The following is a 15,046-nucleotide window of genomic DNA, read 5'->3' as shown; positions in this document are numbered from 1 at the left end:
AGTCTGCTTGGGATTCTCCCTTTCTCTCTGCCCCTACCCCGCTCACACTTTCTCTCTTTCTCTCTCGCTCTCTCTCTTTCTCAAGATAAATAAGTAAACTTAAAAAAATAAATAAATAAAAATAAAAATACTTTATTGCTGGGGCACCTGGGTGGCTCAATTGGTTAAGTGTCTGACTCTGAGTTTTGGCTCAGGTCATGATCTTAACAGTTCGTGGGTTCAAGCCCCATGTCCAGCTCTGCACTGGCAGAGCTGGCTTAGGATTCTCTCTCTCTCTCTCTCTCTCTCTCTCTCTCTCTCTCTCTCCCTCTCTCTCTCTCCCACTCATGCTCTCCCCCTCTCTCTTTTTGACTCAAAAATAAATGAATAAAGTTAAAAAATACATTATTGCTAAAAAACAAATACACACAAAAAGCTTTATTGCCCAATATGCTAATCATGAACTGAACTTTCTGCAAGTCCTAGTCATTTTTGCTCATGGAAGGTCTTGCATTGATGTTGATGACTGCTGGCCGACAAGGGTGGTGGGTGCTAAAGGTTGGGGTGGCTGTAGCAATTTCTTAAAAGAAAACATTGAAGTTTGTTACACTGTTCGACTCTTCCTTTAATGAATGATTTCTCAGCATCATGCAATGCAGTATTGTTTGATAACATTTTACTCAAAGTAGAACTTCTTTCAGAATTGAAGTCAATCTGCTCTTCCTCAACTAAGTTTAGGTAATACTCTAAATCCTTTGCTGTCATTTCAACAATCTTCACAGCATCTTCACCAGGAGTACTTTCCATCTCAGGGAACCACTCTCTTTGCTCATGCATAAGAAACAACTTCTTTCTCATCCATTCAAGTTTTATCAAGAGGTTGTAGCAATCAGTCCCATATTCAGGCTCCACTTCTGATTCTGGTTCTCTTGCTATTTCTACCACATCTGCAGTTCCTTCCTGCACTGGAATCTTGAGCCCTCAAAGTCATCCATGAGGGTTGGAATCAACTTCTTCCAAACTCCTGTTGGTGTGGCTATTTTGACCTCTTCCCATGACTCACAAATTTGCTTAATGGCGTCTAGAATGGTGAACCCTTCCCAGAAGGTTTTCACTTACTTTGCTCAGATCCATCAGAGGAATCACTATCTATGGCAGCCATAGCCTTGTTAGGTATATTCCTTATATAACAAGACTCGAAAGTCAAAATTACTCCTTGCTCTGTGGGCTGTGGATTGGATGCTGTGTTAGCAGGTATGAAAACAACATGAATCTCATCCATTTCCATCAGAGCTCTTGGGTGACCAGGTGCATTGACAATGAGCAGTAATATTTTAAAAGGAATCTTTTTTTTCTGGACAGTAATCTCAACAGTGGGCTTAAAATATTCAGTAAACCATGTTGCAAACAGATGTGCTGTCATCTAGGCTTTGTTGTTCCGCTTACAGAGCATGGACAGAGGAGGTTTGGTGTGATTCTTAAGAGCCCAAGGATTTTCAGAATGGCAAATGAGCACTTTGTTCACCATTCAACTTCAGGTCACCAGCTTCATCAGCCCCTAATAAGAGAGTCAGCCTGTCCTCGGAACCTTTGAAGCCAGGCATTGACTTCTCTTCTCTAGCTATGAAAGTCCTAGGTGGCATCTTCTTCCAGTAGAAGGCTGTCTAGTCTACATTGAAAATCTGTTGTTTAGTGTAGCTGCTTCCATTAATTACCTGAACTAGATCTTCTGGATAACTCGTTACAGCTTCTGTATCAGCACCTGCTGCTTTATCTAATGCTTTTATGTTATGGAGATGGCTTCTTTCCTTAAGCTTCATGAACCAACTTCTGCTAAGATCTTCTGTGCAGACTACTCAGACCTTCTCCATTATCAGCAATAAGGCTATTTCACTTTCTTTATCATTTGTGTATTCACTGGAATATCACTTTTCATTTCCTTCAAGAACTTTTCCTTTGCATTCACAACTTGGCTAACTAAGTGTCTAACACATGTTGTGTCTCAGGGAATAGGGAGGCCTGAGAAAAGGGGAAGAGGGAACAGTCGGTGGAGCAGTCACAATATACACAATATTTATTGTTGTCATAGGGGTGTGGTGTCTGGCACAATTACAATAGTAACATCAAACACTGATCACAGATCACTATTACAAATATAATAATGGAAAAGTTTGAAGTATTGTGAGTAACAGTGTGACGCAAAGACATGAAGTTAGCAAATCCTGTTGGAAACATGGTGTCCATAGACTTGCTGAATACAAAGTTGCCACAAAGCTTTAATTTGTAAGAAAAAAATGACAGTATCCGCATAGTGTAATAAAGTGGAATGTAATAAAATGATGTATGCCTGTAGTGGTAATTGATGTACAACCCTGCAAATATACTAAAAAGATTGAATGACAAAAATTATAAGGGTGAATTTTATAGGATATAAACTGTGTCTCAATTTCTTTTATAAAGCATACTGACATTGAAGCCAGAACCCTAGATTCAAATCCCATTTTTTGCCACTCACTTGCTGTATCTTTCCCTCAGTTCTTTTGTCTGTAAAATGAGGATGAAAAGCAATACCTACCTCATAGAGTTTTGTGAGGCTTTCATGAGTTGATATATGTCAAGTCCTTAGTATACTTAATGTTTGGCATACTCTAAGTGCCAACTGAGGTATTAGCTATTATATACAAAACTGAACCAAAGTTGATAGAACAATATTTACCCTACTACCAACTACCACCATCCTTTTTTCTTCTATTCTGTTAATTTTAATTTTTTTTAAATGTTTATTTAGTTTTGAGAGAGAGAGTGTGAGCAGGGGAGGAGCAGAGAGAAGGGAGACACAGAATCTGAAGCAGGCACCAGGCCTGTCAGCACACAGCCCGAAGCGGGGCTTGAACTCATGGACCACGAGATCATGACCTGCGCTGAAGTCGGACACCTTAACCGACTGAGCCATCCAGCGCCCCTCTATTCTGTTAATTTTAAAAGAAAGAGAAATAAATGTTAAGGTACAGTAAATTGATTTCACAACCCTCTGTTGCCGCTAAGAAACTGTTTCTAGTGCTTCCCCTGCTCCCTCAGCTGACATGTGCTCCTCCTTTGGGTTTAGCTTAAAGTTGCTTCCTGAAGCAAATCTTTCCTGATTTCCCAGACTAATTTAGATTTCCCTGTTAATGTGCTGCTATTTATTAGCACCCTATATTTAACGTCTGTGGCACTCATCCCAGTTGTAAGTTGTTAAAAATATCTGTCTTCCAGGGCACCTGGGTGGCTCAGTTGGTTAAGCATCTAACTCTTGGGGCACCTGGGTGGCTCAGTCGGTTAAGCATCCGACTTCAGCTCAGGTCATGATCTCGCCGTCTGTGAGTTCAAGCCCCACGTCAGGCTCTGTGCTGACAGCTCAGAGCCTGGAGCCTGTTTCAAATTCTGTGTCTCCCTCTCTCTCTGACCCTCCCCCGTTCATGCTGTCTCTCCCTGTCTCAAAAATAAATAAAAGTTAAAAAAAAATTAAGCATCTAACTCTTAATTTCAGCTCAGGTCATGATCTCGCAGTTGTGCGATTGAGCCCTATGTCAGGCTCTGCACTGGGCATGGAGCCTGCTTGAGATTCTCTGTCTCCCCCTGCCACTCCCCCTCAATAAAATAAAATAAAAATAAAATAAAATATCTGTCTTCCCCCTAGATTATAATCTTCATGAGAACAAAAACTGTCTTTTTATTCAGTGGTGTAGCCTTATCATTAAACAAAGTGCTTACCATATAAGAAGTGCTTAATAACTGTTCAGTCATAGCTTAAAAAGAGCTGCAAAGAAGGTATCATGAAGGTTTCAAGAAATGTAGCTGGAGTGCCCAGCTGATGTTAGAGTAACATAGGGCCAATGCTATGCTCTGTACTCAACGTATACTAGATATGGTAATTCCCAAGGGAATCTTATTATTTTATATTTTATCCAGAGGGAGAAGGACTGCCTAACCTAGGCACTGCTAAAATAATTCCTAGTGTGCAGTACTGGGGTCATCTGTTACTATCTGGGCAACTTGACCTGCTATGATACCAAGTTAGCTAGTTAATATAAGTCACATTATAGCTGCAGAGGTTGCAGGCATTTTGGTATTCATGTCTTTAGTTTCTCTCTGAGACAGTTCTGTTCTTTGAAAAAACGAGAAGGATTTGAAGATCCGTATCATGTATTCCTATTTCTGTTTGATTTTGTGGAAAAGTGGTTGGGATGGAGGGAATAATTCTTGTTATTCCCTCAGCCTTTGCGCCTATATTTTTATTTAATGTTTCAGTAATGCTAAAGGGCCGAGATGTAATACCAAATGTAAGAAACCATTTTGTATAATTTTATAATTTTTATAAACTAATCTTGTTATTAAGAATAAAGAAGAAGGGTACCTGGGTGGCTCAGTCGTTTAAGCATCTGACTCTTGGTCTGGGCTCAGGTCATGATCTCATGGTTCATGAGTTTGGGCCCCACACCAAGCTCTGTGCTGATGACATGGTTCCTGCTTGGGATTTTCTCTCTCCCCCTTTCTCTCTGCACCTCTCCTGCTCGTGCTCCTGAGCACTCTCTCTTGCTCTCTCTCTCTCTCGCTGTCTCTCAAAATAAATAAACTTAAAAAAAAAAAAAAAGAAGGAAGAAGAAAAACTGTTAAGTAGGCTCCTTGCCTTTGATTAAATTTGCCAGGAAATCAAATTGATGTGGGTTGTTTTTTCTGAAATTAGAACATTTTTAAGGTATTAGACATAGTATTCATATGTCTCATAATAGTGTAATTTTTAGTCACAGGCAGACCCTATATTGATAGAATATCACAAATCAAGGTCAGAGAAGCAGGAAACTAGGACCAACTGAATCAGATTAGGTAAAGGCTGTCCAACTAATAATTCTCCTATTTCTTCCTAAGTTTATTCTCTTGTATTTTCTCTCATTCTCTTTTTGTTTCTTTAGCCCTTGATCTCTCTGTCTCACACCTTAACCACTTTCTACTTGGTGACTTCTGTCATCTTTGAAAATTACAGTGACAGCACATTTTGGTTTTGATTTTGGGTTTGTTTTTTTTTTTTTTCAAATGTGAAAGTACCCTCACAAGAAGACAAGTTTCCCAGTCCTATGGTATGGTGAGTCTGTGTAGCAGTTCCTGTGCACCAAGGGCTTTGTTTGTAAATGTTCTTTGTCTTGAGGTCTTGGTTTGTTCATTGCTGAGATTTGTAATTGGTTTGTTGGAATTGTTTTTAAAATGACAATAATAAAAAATGCTTTATTTGAATTATTTCCGCAGTTGGTATAAGGCTAATTACAGCATGGCCGAAAAGTTAGACTGGGGCCGAGGAATGGGCTGTGACTTTGTAAGAAAGAGCTGTAAGTTCTGGATTGACCAGCAGAAACAAAAGTAAGAATGCATTTCCTCATGATATCTTTGATAACACAGTTTATTTTGGATTTGTTCTTTATCCTGAGCCTAAAATGTCACTATTTTGAAAATGTGGCGTGAACAGTTCAATTTCAAAATGTGTGGAAGGGACACCTAGGTGGCCCAGTTGATTGAGCATCCAACTTTTGATTTGGCTGAGGTCATTATTTCACAGGTTCATGGGATTGAGCCCTACACCCAACGCTGCTCTGACATCACGGAGCCTGCTTAGGATTCTCTTTCTCCCTCTCTGTCTGACCTCTCCTCTGATTGTGTAGTCACTCTCTCTCTCTCTCAAAATAAATAAACTTTAAAAAAATGTATAGAAAACTGGGGTGCCTGGGTGGCTTAGTCAGGTGGTCATCCAACTCTTGATTTTAGCACAGGTCATTATCTCACTGTTTGTGGGTTTGAGCCCCACATTGGGCTCTGTGTTGGCAGCTTAGAGCCTGCTTCGGATTCTCTCTCTCCTTCTCTCTCTTCCCCTCCCCCAGCTCGTGCTTTCTCTCTATTGAGAAATTAATTAATTAATTTTAAAAAATGTATAGAAAGCCATTTCTGGTGCTTCATGGTAATATCAAAATAAATAACTACATTGTTGATTTAAATCATGTATGAAAGAATCTATGGTGTGGGATCCAGAATCATAAGCATTTCTGTTTAGTTTATAATTAACAAATATGTATATTGCAAAATTTTTGCATATTCTATCATTCTTACTCTTTGGAGAATGCACTCATAAACATAAATGTAACTGTTGATTCAATATATAAAAACATGGAAGGTACTTTTGAGTAATGGTTCTCAAATCTGGATGAATATCACAATTACCTAGCAAACTTTTAAAAAATACATTCTTCAAGTTTGGGGGATACACAAATGTGTGTGTGTGTGTGTGTGTGTGTGTGTGTGTGTGTGTCTTTTTTGTTTTTGTTTTTAATGTAAGCTCTGTGCCCAATGTACGGCTCAAACTTAGAACCCCAAGAGCCTCAGACTTCACAGACTGAGCCAGCCAGGTGCCCCTATAAATATATTTTTTTAACTTTTTATTTTGAGATCATTATAGAATCACATGTAGTTGTAAAAAAATATGTACAGAGATTCCATGTACACTTTATCCAGTTTTCTTGATGGGTAATGTCTTGAAAAAACTATAGTATAACAACACAACCAGGATATTGACATTGATGCAGTCAGATATAGAACATTTCAGTTACCACAAGGATATTCCTATTGCCATTTTATAGAAATACACACTTCCCTCCCACTCTAGCCCCTCCTAAGTCCCTGGAAACCACTAAGCTGTTCTTCATTTCTATAATTTTGTCATTTCATGAATGATGTATAAATCAATTCATGCTGTATGTAACCTTTTGGTGTTGCCTTTTTTCACCCCACATAATTTTCTGGATTCATCCAGGTTATGGTGTATATCAGTAGTTTGCTCAAGTTAATGGCTGAATAAAATTCCATGATACAGATGTACCACAGTGTGTTTACACATTTGCATGTTGAAGGATAACAAGGTTGTTTCCAGTTTTGGGCTATTCTGAATAAAGCTGCTGCAAACATTTGTGTACAGGTTTTTATGTGAACATAAATCTTCATTTCTCCAGGATAAACGCCCAAGAGTGCAATTGCTGGGTCATATGGTAGTGACAAGTTTAGTTTTGTAGTAGAAACTGCTGAACTCTTTTCCAGAATGGCTACGTCGTATTATATTCTACCAGCAATGTATGAGTGATAATAGTTTCTCTACATCCTCATCAGCATTTGGTGTTGTGACTGTTTTTTTATTTTAGTTATTCCAAAAGATAGTAGTGATTATCTTATTGTGGTTTTAATATGCATTTCCCTAATGGCTAGTGATGCTGAATATCTTTTCATGTGCTTATTTGATATTTGTATATCCTCTTGGATGAGGTGTCTCATCATGTCTTATGGCGATTTTCTAATTGGATTGTTTGCTTTTGTCTTACTGTTGAGAGTTTTTGAGAGTTCTTTATATATTCTAGATACTAGTCCTTTGTTGGAGATGTGGCTTGCACACATTTTCTCCTAATCTGTTGCTTTTCTTTTTATTCTTTTAATAGGGTCTTTTGTAGAGCATAAGTTTCTAACTTTGGTGAAGTCAAAATTATTAATAGGTCCTTTTATGAGTCATAGTTTGAATGTCAAGTCTAAGAACTCAGCGAAGCCCTAGATTCCAAAGACGTTCTTGTATTTTTTTTTTTTAAATGTTAAAGCTTTATGTTCTATATTTTTAGTCTGGGATCCATTTTTAGTTAATTTTTGTATAAAATGGGAGACTTAGGTCAAAGTTCATTTTTTGTGTGTGTGGATGTCCAGTTGTTCCAGCACCATTTGTTGAAAAAGTTATCTTTCTTTCATTGAATTGCTTTCTTCCATTTGTGAAGGAATCAGTTGAGTGTATTTATATGGGTCTATTTCTGTGTTCTCTATTCTGTTCCATTGATCTATGTGTCTGTCACTCCATTAATACTTCACAGTCCTTTATTAGTGTAGCCATACTATATCTTAAATTGGGTAAATGTATTCTTCCCACTTTATTCTTTTTCAAAATCATTTTAGCTGTTCTAGTTCCTGCCTTTCATATAAATTTCAGAATAACCTTGTCTACAAAAAAATCTTGGTAGGATTTTTCTATGAATTGTGTTAAACTTACATTATCAGTTTTAGGAGAATTGACATCTTTATTGACTTTTTAAATCCATGAACGCAATGAGAAGGGGAAACATTCAACCTTTTGCCATTAAGTATAATGTTAGTTGTAGGGGTCTGTAGATGCTCCTTTTCAAGTTGAAGTTCCTCTCTATTTCTGTGTTTCTGAGAATTTTTATCACAAATGGATGTTGACTTCTGTCAGGTGTTTTTTCCTGCTTTGGTTGATATAATTATGTGATTTTTTTTTTTAGTCTGTTATTAATATGATGGATTATATTGATTGATTTTCAAATATTAAACTGGCTTTCTATTGCTGGAAAAAGCCCCACTTAGGTATATAGTTATTTCTGTATATTGCTGAATTCCATGTACTAATATTTATAATGGATTTTTCTGTATATATTCATGTGAAGAATATATCTTTGTTTATTTTTTGTACTAAGTATTAATTCAACTTGCTTAATATTTACAGGGCTATTCATATTTACCTATTTCATATTGGATGAATTGTGGTAATTTGTGTTTATTGAAGTATTGGTCCATTTTACCTAAGTTATTAGATTTATGTGTACAGAGTAGTTTGTAGTAGTTCCTTACTATCGTTTTAATGTCTGTAAGGTCTGTAGTGAGATCCCATTTCATTCCTGATATTGGTAATTTGCGTTTTCTCAGTTTCTTTTTCAGTTTTGCTAGGGTTTGTCAATTTTATTCTTTTTAACTTTTTTTTTTAATGTTTATTTATTTTTGAGAGAGAGACAGAGTACAAGCTGGGGAGGGGAAGAGAGAGAGGGAGACACAGAATCCGAAGCAGGCTCCAGGTTCTGAGCTGTCAGCACAGAGCCCGACGTGGGGCTCATACTATGGACCACAAAATCATTACCTGAGCCAAAGTCGGACGCTTAACCAACTGAGCCACCCAGGCACCCCTGTAAAGATTTTATAAAAGTGGTGGGGACACAGAAATTACACTTATTGAGTAACTTGTGTGTGCTAGGCACTTAGTGCTTTATAGTTGAAGCTCAGGAAAATGAAGTCAACATCAAATAAGCTGGTATTTGAAACCAAGCCTGTGTGAAGACTTCTAGACCTTTGCTTTCCTATTACAGTGTGCTTCTTCAAGTCTACCAGAGACACTGGTAGGTCTTTTACACATTTTATCTCAAGAAGCTATAATTCCCTGAGATGTTTTATTGCTATAGTTTGTTAACTTAAATGAAGCAAATATCAATTTTCCTTAAAGTAAATCTAACCTAGGCTTTTTCCCCTTAACAAGCATGTGGAAGAAGAGGAAAAATGGCAGTAATACTATCACAATTTGGCAATCAGTCATAATAGGATTTATATTGTTTAAGAATACTGGAATTTCATTTATAACATTACTATTATGACATTAATATGGTTTGTATTATAATTATCAATAAATTGACCAATTAGAATTATAGGTTGGGGTTTGAAGATTATTTTTACAGAACAGTGTAATAGATTCTGATATCTGGAAAATTATAAGACTTCATTTTCCAAATTGTACTTCCAAGATTAGATTCAACAGAACAGAGCAACTTGTCATAATTAGGAATATTCACACAGTCTTCATTTTGCACATGAAAACAAGATGTCTTGTGAATGTTTTCAGTGTAACTGAAACAAGAGTCTTTGAACTAGATCATGCCATAGAAAACCATTCACTCTTTGTAGCTGCAGGGCAGAAAGGGCATCCATCATCTCTGTCTCTTTCTAAGACTCCATTATATTAATTATGAAGATTTGTATTTCTAAGCAGGATCAGGAATTTCATTATTTGTCATTAAACACACAGAACAGGTCTGCAGAACTCCATTTTACTGGAAAAAGTGGAGAAAGAGATAAATATTTTGTTTAATAATGGTGAAGTAACGTTATAAGGCATTTGGCATTAATCTTTTATAACTACATTAAGCATTTCTTTTTACTCTTTGAAAAATAACTTTATAACCTGATTCAGCATTTAGTATTAAGCTATCAAAAAATATTGAAATTATAATAGAAAATGGATTTGTTATGTTTTCTTTAGAGTTTGGTACCTTGGTGTTTCTTTGTGTGCAGGAGGCAGATGCTGAGCCCTTTCTGTGACACGCTTAGAAGTAACCCATTGCAGTTAACTTGCCGACAGGACCAGAGAGCAGTTGCTGTGTGTAATTTGCAGAAGTTTTCAAAACCTTTGCCTCAAGAGTACCAGGTAACACTTGTTGGGGCACAGTTTTAGGAATCAACTCAACTTTTTAGAGAGAAGTCTCTATCTTGAATTAGAAGAATGAATTAAGTTTTTCAACTTACCCCCATTGGTTTTCTATAAGTTAGAAAAAAAAATTGAGAATTCTTACAATTCTTTAAAACCAATGTGCTAATTAACAATAATTAATATCTAACAATGCCTTGTAGTAATAGAGGCATTTAGAATATTTTTTGGATCTATTTTTAAGTGTTTTGTATTTTTTTCTAATTGTTTCCTAAGTCTTCATCTTTAATTTCCTCTAATGTACACAGAAAACAAGGTTCTTTAAAGAGAATAACTGAGGTACTCTATTCCAATTCATTACAAGTCTTAGAAGTTCTACTTTAGGAAAGGTTTGACTCATGGGATCTAAAAGGTGAAGGAAATGGTCCTACATATTCAGTCTGAGTCTCTGATTTGACCTGTAAATTTTTTGTTGCAGTAGCCATCTCTAAAACTCTTTAGTTCTGCCTGCCACTTACAAAGGACCCTGCAGTCAGAAGGAGTATCTCAGAAGATGATTTAAAATGATTGCTGCTAAATGTTGAGCTTTCCTGCATATGTTCATGATGCCACTGAATGCTTCAGACATCATCATAAGATGGCAACTCTATTTCTAGGCATAGGAATATAATTCAGTGAGTTAGTGTACATGTGAAATCTTTAAAATTTATCTGGAGCCTTGTTCCTTTGGTGTTCCAAGTGTTTTATAGGTATGATCTCATTCATATTCTCACAGTTTTATTTTTTCAAGTTTCTCCAAACAACACGTAAATTAAGTCTTCTGATAATACTTTAAGTGCATTATATTTAAAATATCTTAATTCTCTGGATAAGTATGTGTTTTGTCACCTCATAAGAGTCTTCCTATTCATCCTTTTAAAAACATTAGTCAAATTTGTCATCTAATAAAAAACATAGACTAATTTACTTACCTTGCTTTTTCTAAAACTACAACAACCTTGAAATATCCCTCAGGTAGAATATGTTCTTTATGTTCTATGACATATGAAGAAAAGTACAGTAATATCTTTTTTTGTATTATACAGCACTAGAGGGTTGCTACAAATTGCCTGTTTGATTATATAGAATGTTTCTTACTTTCCTGTCTTCCTAATAATTTTTTTTTGTAGTACTTCGACAAATTAAGTGGAATACCTGCAGAAGACTTGCCTTATTATGGTGGTTCAGTAGAAATTGCTGACTACTGCCCTTTCAGTCAGGAATTCAGTTGGCATTTAAGTGGTGAATATCAGCGCAGCTCAGATTGTAGGATATTGGAAAATCAACCAGGTTAGTAGTATAGTGAAATGAAATGTTATATACATATTAAAATAACATATCAGCAATATAAAATAGGGATTAAGGACATAGACCCAGGAGCCAGACTGTCTGAATTTGTATTGTGGTTCCGCTGGTATCCATTTGTGAAGTAACTTAACTTCTCTGTGCCTCAGTTTCTTCCCTGTACAAAGGGGATAGTAGTACCTGTCTTACAGAGTTGTTGTGAGAACTAATAAATGAATTCACATAGTAAATGCTTCGAACTATGACATATAACAAGGGTTGTTAGATAGACTTGCACATGTGTGCATGCGCTACTTTTTTGTTACACCTTATATCTGCATGATATTTCATTTGCAGAGCACTTTCATTTTATCATTTTATTCTTCTAAAAACCTGATGAGGGGTGCCTGGGTGGCTCAGTCGGTTAAGCATCCGACTTTGGCTCAGGTCATGATCTTGTGGTTCGTAAGTTCAAGCCCCACATCAGGCTCTGTGCTGACAGCTCAGAGCCTGGAGCTTGCTTCCGATTCTGTGTCTCCGTCTCTATTCCTCTTCAGCTCATGTTCTGTCTCTCTCTCTCTCTCTCTCTCAAAAATAAATAAAGATTAAAAAATTTTTTAAAAACCTGATAGAGAAGATATTATTCAATTTCACAGGTAAATGAAGAGACACTAAATAATATAATTAATTGGTGCCTGTGTAAGATCCTCCAAAGCAGCGCTCTTTTTGTTAAATCATAGTAGGTATCCCATTTTTTTCTCTTTTCAGGAGTGTGCATTTTATGTAATTTAGAAGTAACAGGTTGTTCGCCAGATATTAGGATAATACTGTTGTCCCATGGCTTGTAAGATGTATTACCATATTATTTATTCCCTTTTAATACACATAAAGAGTATAACAATTGGGTATTCACCTTTGTAAACAAAATGTTACCACATCTTATGTTAATAAAGAGCAATAGGTGGTTTCTCACTCTGTGGTCATCAAAATCTGTAACCTGGTCCTTTTTATCCACCCCCCCACCCCGCCCTGCCATTCCATACTTTATTACAGACTCCGTTTTCTACATTTTAAATTTCTATAATGGGTTTTCCTTTTATTTCTAAACCTGGTAGATTTAACTGGATTTGTACAGTCATTTTTTTCATCACTCACCCATTTAATAAATGTCTTAAAAACTTGTAACTATTCAGCAGTTCAGTGTTAAAACTGAGCAATGCAGAGATCTGTCAATTTTGGGTTTGCCAAAGATGGTGTCACATCTTACTATTTTAGAGCTGGAATTGGCAAATGTTTATTGTAAAGAGAAAGATAGTAAATATTTTAAACTTTGTGGGTCATATGGTCTCTGTTGGAATTATGAACTCTGCTATTACAGTGTGAAAGTAGTTATAGACAACATATAAATTAATGTGTAAATTACTGGCTGTGCTCCAATACAGTTTTATTATTTATAAAAGCAGGTAGCCCTCAGGATTTGGCCTGAGGGTTGTAGTTTGCTGAGCACTCCCTTTTCTTTTCTTTTCTTTTTTTTTTGACACTGACCACTTTGTTTTTCAAGGACTTTGAAATACTCACAAATACACAAAACAATAGTTCTCTTTAATTCTGTTTTACATTTTCCTTCTTAGCTTATATAATTAAGATTTTTCAAAACTGACATAAAATACTTATCTGTAAGAACTCTCTGTTTTCAAAACATGAAACTTACTTGTACTAAGTGTAAAGAGCAAATTTTTGCTAGGGCTTAAGGATCCTCATTCATTTGTCTATTAGCTAGTTAGAGGTCATTTAATCCACCCTATCCCTCTATGTGTTTGTGTTTTTAATTTAAAAAAAAAATTATTTTTCAGAGAGAAAGACAGAGCATGGGCTGGGGAGGGGAAGAGAGAGAGGGAGACACAGAATCCAAAGCAGTCTCCAGGCCCTGGGCTGCAGCACAGAGCCCAACACAGGGCTTGAACTCATGAAATGCGAGATCATGACCCAAGCCAAAGTCAGACGCCCAACCGACTGAGCCATCCAAGCGCCCCTGCATGTTTGTGTTTAGTCTGAGACTAGATCAGCATCTTATGTATGGACTTCCAGCAGATAGCATGAGATAAAAATGCAAGAAAACTTTGCAAAAAGTTTTGCAACATCCCCAAAAAAGCCTTCATTATATAAGTCAGTTGGCTTCATCTATCATGGGTCATCTGGGAGGTGACTCCTATTTAGACTACCAGTAAAGATGATTCTTTGTGCCATTTCTTCTGTATATCTAACTTAGATACTTTATTTTTTTAAAGTTTATTATTTTGAGAGAGAGCACAAGTAGGGGAGGGGCAGAGAAACAGAGAGAGAGAGAGAGAGAGAGAGAGAGAGAGAGAGAGAGAATCCCAAGCAGGCTCCACACACTGCTAGCACAGAACCCAATGTGGGGCTCAAACCCACAAACTGTGAGATCATGACCTAAGCTGTAGTCAGATGCTCAACTGACTGAGCCACCCAGGCATACCTAACTTAGATACTTTAAGCCCAGTTTTATCTCCCATTTTTGATAGAATAATTTCTTCTCACCAAGTCCTTTATTGAGAACCTAGTTTGATTTTGGAGCCCTGTTTCTCTTAATTTTTTTAATTGAAAATTTCCATTAAACATGTTTGATTTTTATTTTAATTTTTGATTTTATTTTTTTAGAGAGAGAGAGCAAGCCACACACAAGTAAAGGAGGGGCAGAGGAGCTGTAGAAAGAATCTTTTTTTCTTTTAAGTTTATTTATTTATTTATTTATTTATTTATTTATTTATTTATTTATTTATTTATTTTGAGAGTGAGAACACATACGCACGCACGTGCACATGAGCAGGGGAAGGGTAGAGAGAGAGATAGAGAGGGTGGGAGAGAATCCCAAGCAGATTCTGCACTGTCAGTGCAGAGCCCAATGGGGGCTCTGTCTCACAAAAATGAGATCATGACCAGAGCTGAAATCAGTAGTCAGAAGCTTAACTGACTGAGCCACCCAGGCAGCCCAAACATGCTTGGTTTTTAAAGCAACTTTTAACCATAAAAATGGAATGCTTCAGTTTGTTCTTTGAACCAAAACTCAATTTTTAAGAAAAGTTCTCTGGTTTGCTTCAGACCTTTTTAAAAATTATGGTGCCGAAAAGTATGGACCTCATTCAGTTTGTCTAATTCAGAAATCCGCATTTGTCATGGAAAAGTGTGAGAGGAAGCTGAGTTACCCAGACTGGGGGAGTGGATGTTATCAGGTAAACTATATGATTGTTAATAATTATGATCAAATATTATATAATTTATCTCATTATATGGTTTTTATATTTTAAAATACATTTTATATTTTTATATAATTTACTGATTAATTCTTTAACTTATCTTGTTTATATAAATATTACTTTGCTTATGTGTGAAAATATTGTCATTTATTTG

The 15,046-nt window shown here is 36.4% G+C and overlaps 1 protein-coding gene across 3 annotated transcripts in view; it reads left to right on the top strand.

Annotated features, from left to right (window-relative positions):
- LMLN (leishmanolysin like peptidase) overlaps window positions 1–15,046 on the top strand; it is an 85,353-nt gene that overhangs the window by 50,378 nt on the left and 19,929 nt on the right. For 2 of the 3 annotated variants that reach the window (XM_043594425.1, XM_043594426.1), the window contains exons 12-15: window positions 5,263–5,373; window positions 10,162–10,294; window positions 11,464–11,623; window positions 14,738–14,868. In XM_043594425.1, coding sequence (XP_043450360.1) covers window positions 5,263–5,373; window positions 10,162–10,294; window positions 11,464–11,623; window positions 14,738–14,868 — 535 coding nt within the window. The remainder of the gene's footprint in view (window positions 1–5,262; window positions 5,374–10,161; window positions 10,295–11,463; window positions 11,624–14,737; window positions 14,869–15,046) is intronic. The other variant, XM_043594427.1, reaches the window with a different exon arrangement.

Source organism: Prionailurus bengalensis, chromosome C2, assembly GCF_016509475.1.
Source record: "Prionailurus bengalensis isolate Pbe53 chromosome C2, Fcat_Pben_1.1_paternal_pri, whole genome shotgun sequence".
In the NCBI taxonomy this organism is placed as follows: domain Eukaryota; kingdom Metazoa; phylum Chordata; class Mammalia; order Carnivora; family Felidae; genus Prionailurus; species Prionailurus bengalensis.
This window is presented reverse-complemented; position numbering and strand designations above follow the sequence as displayed.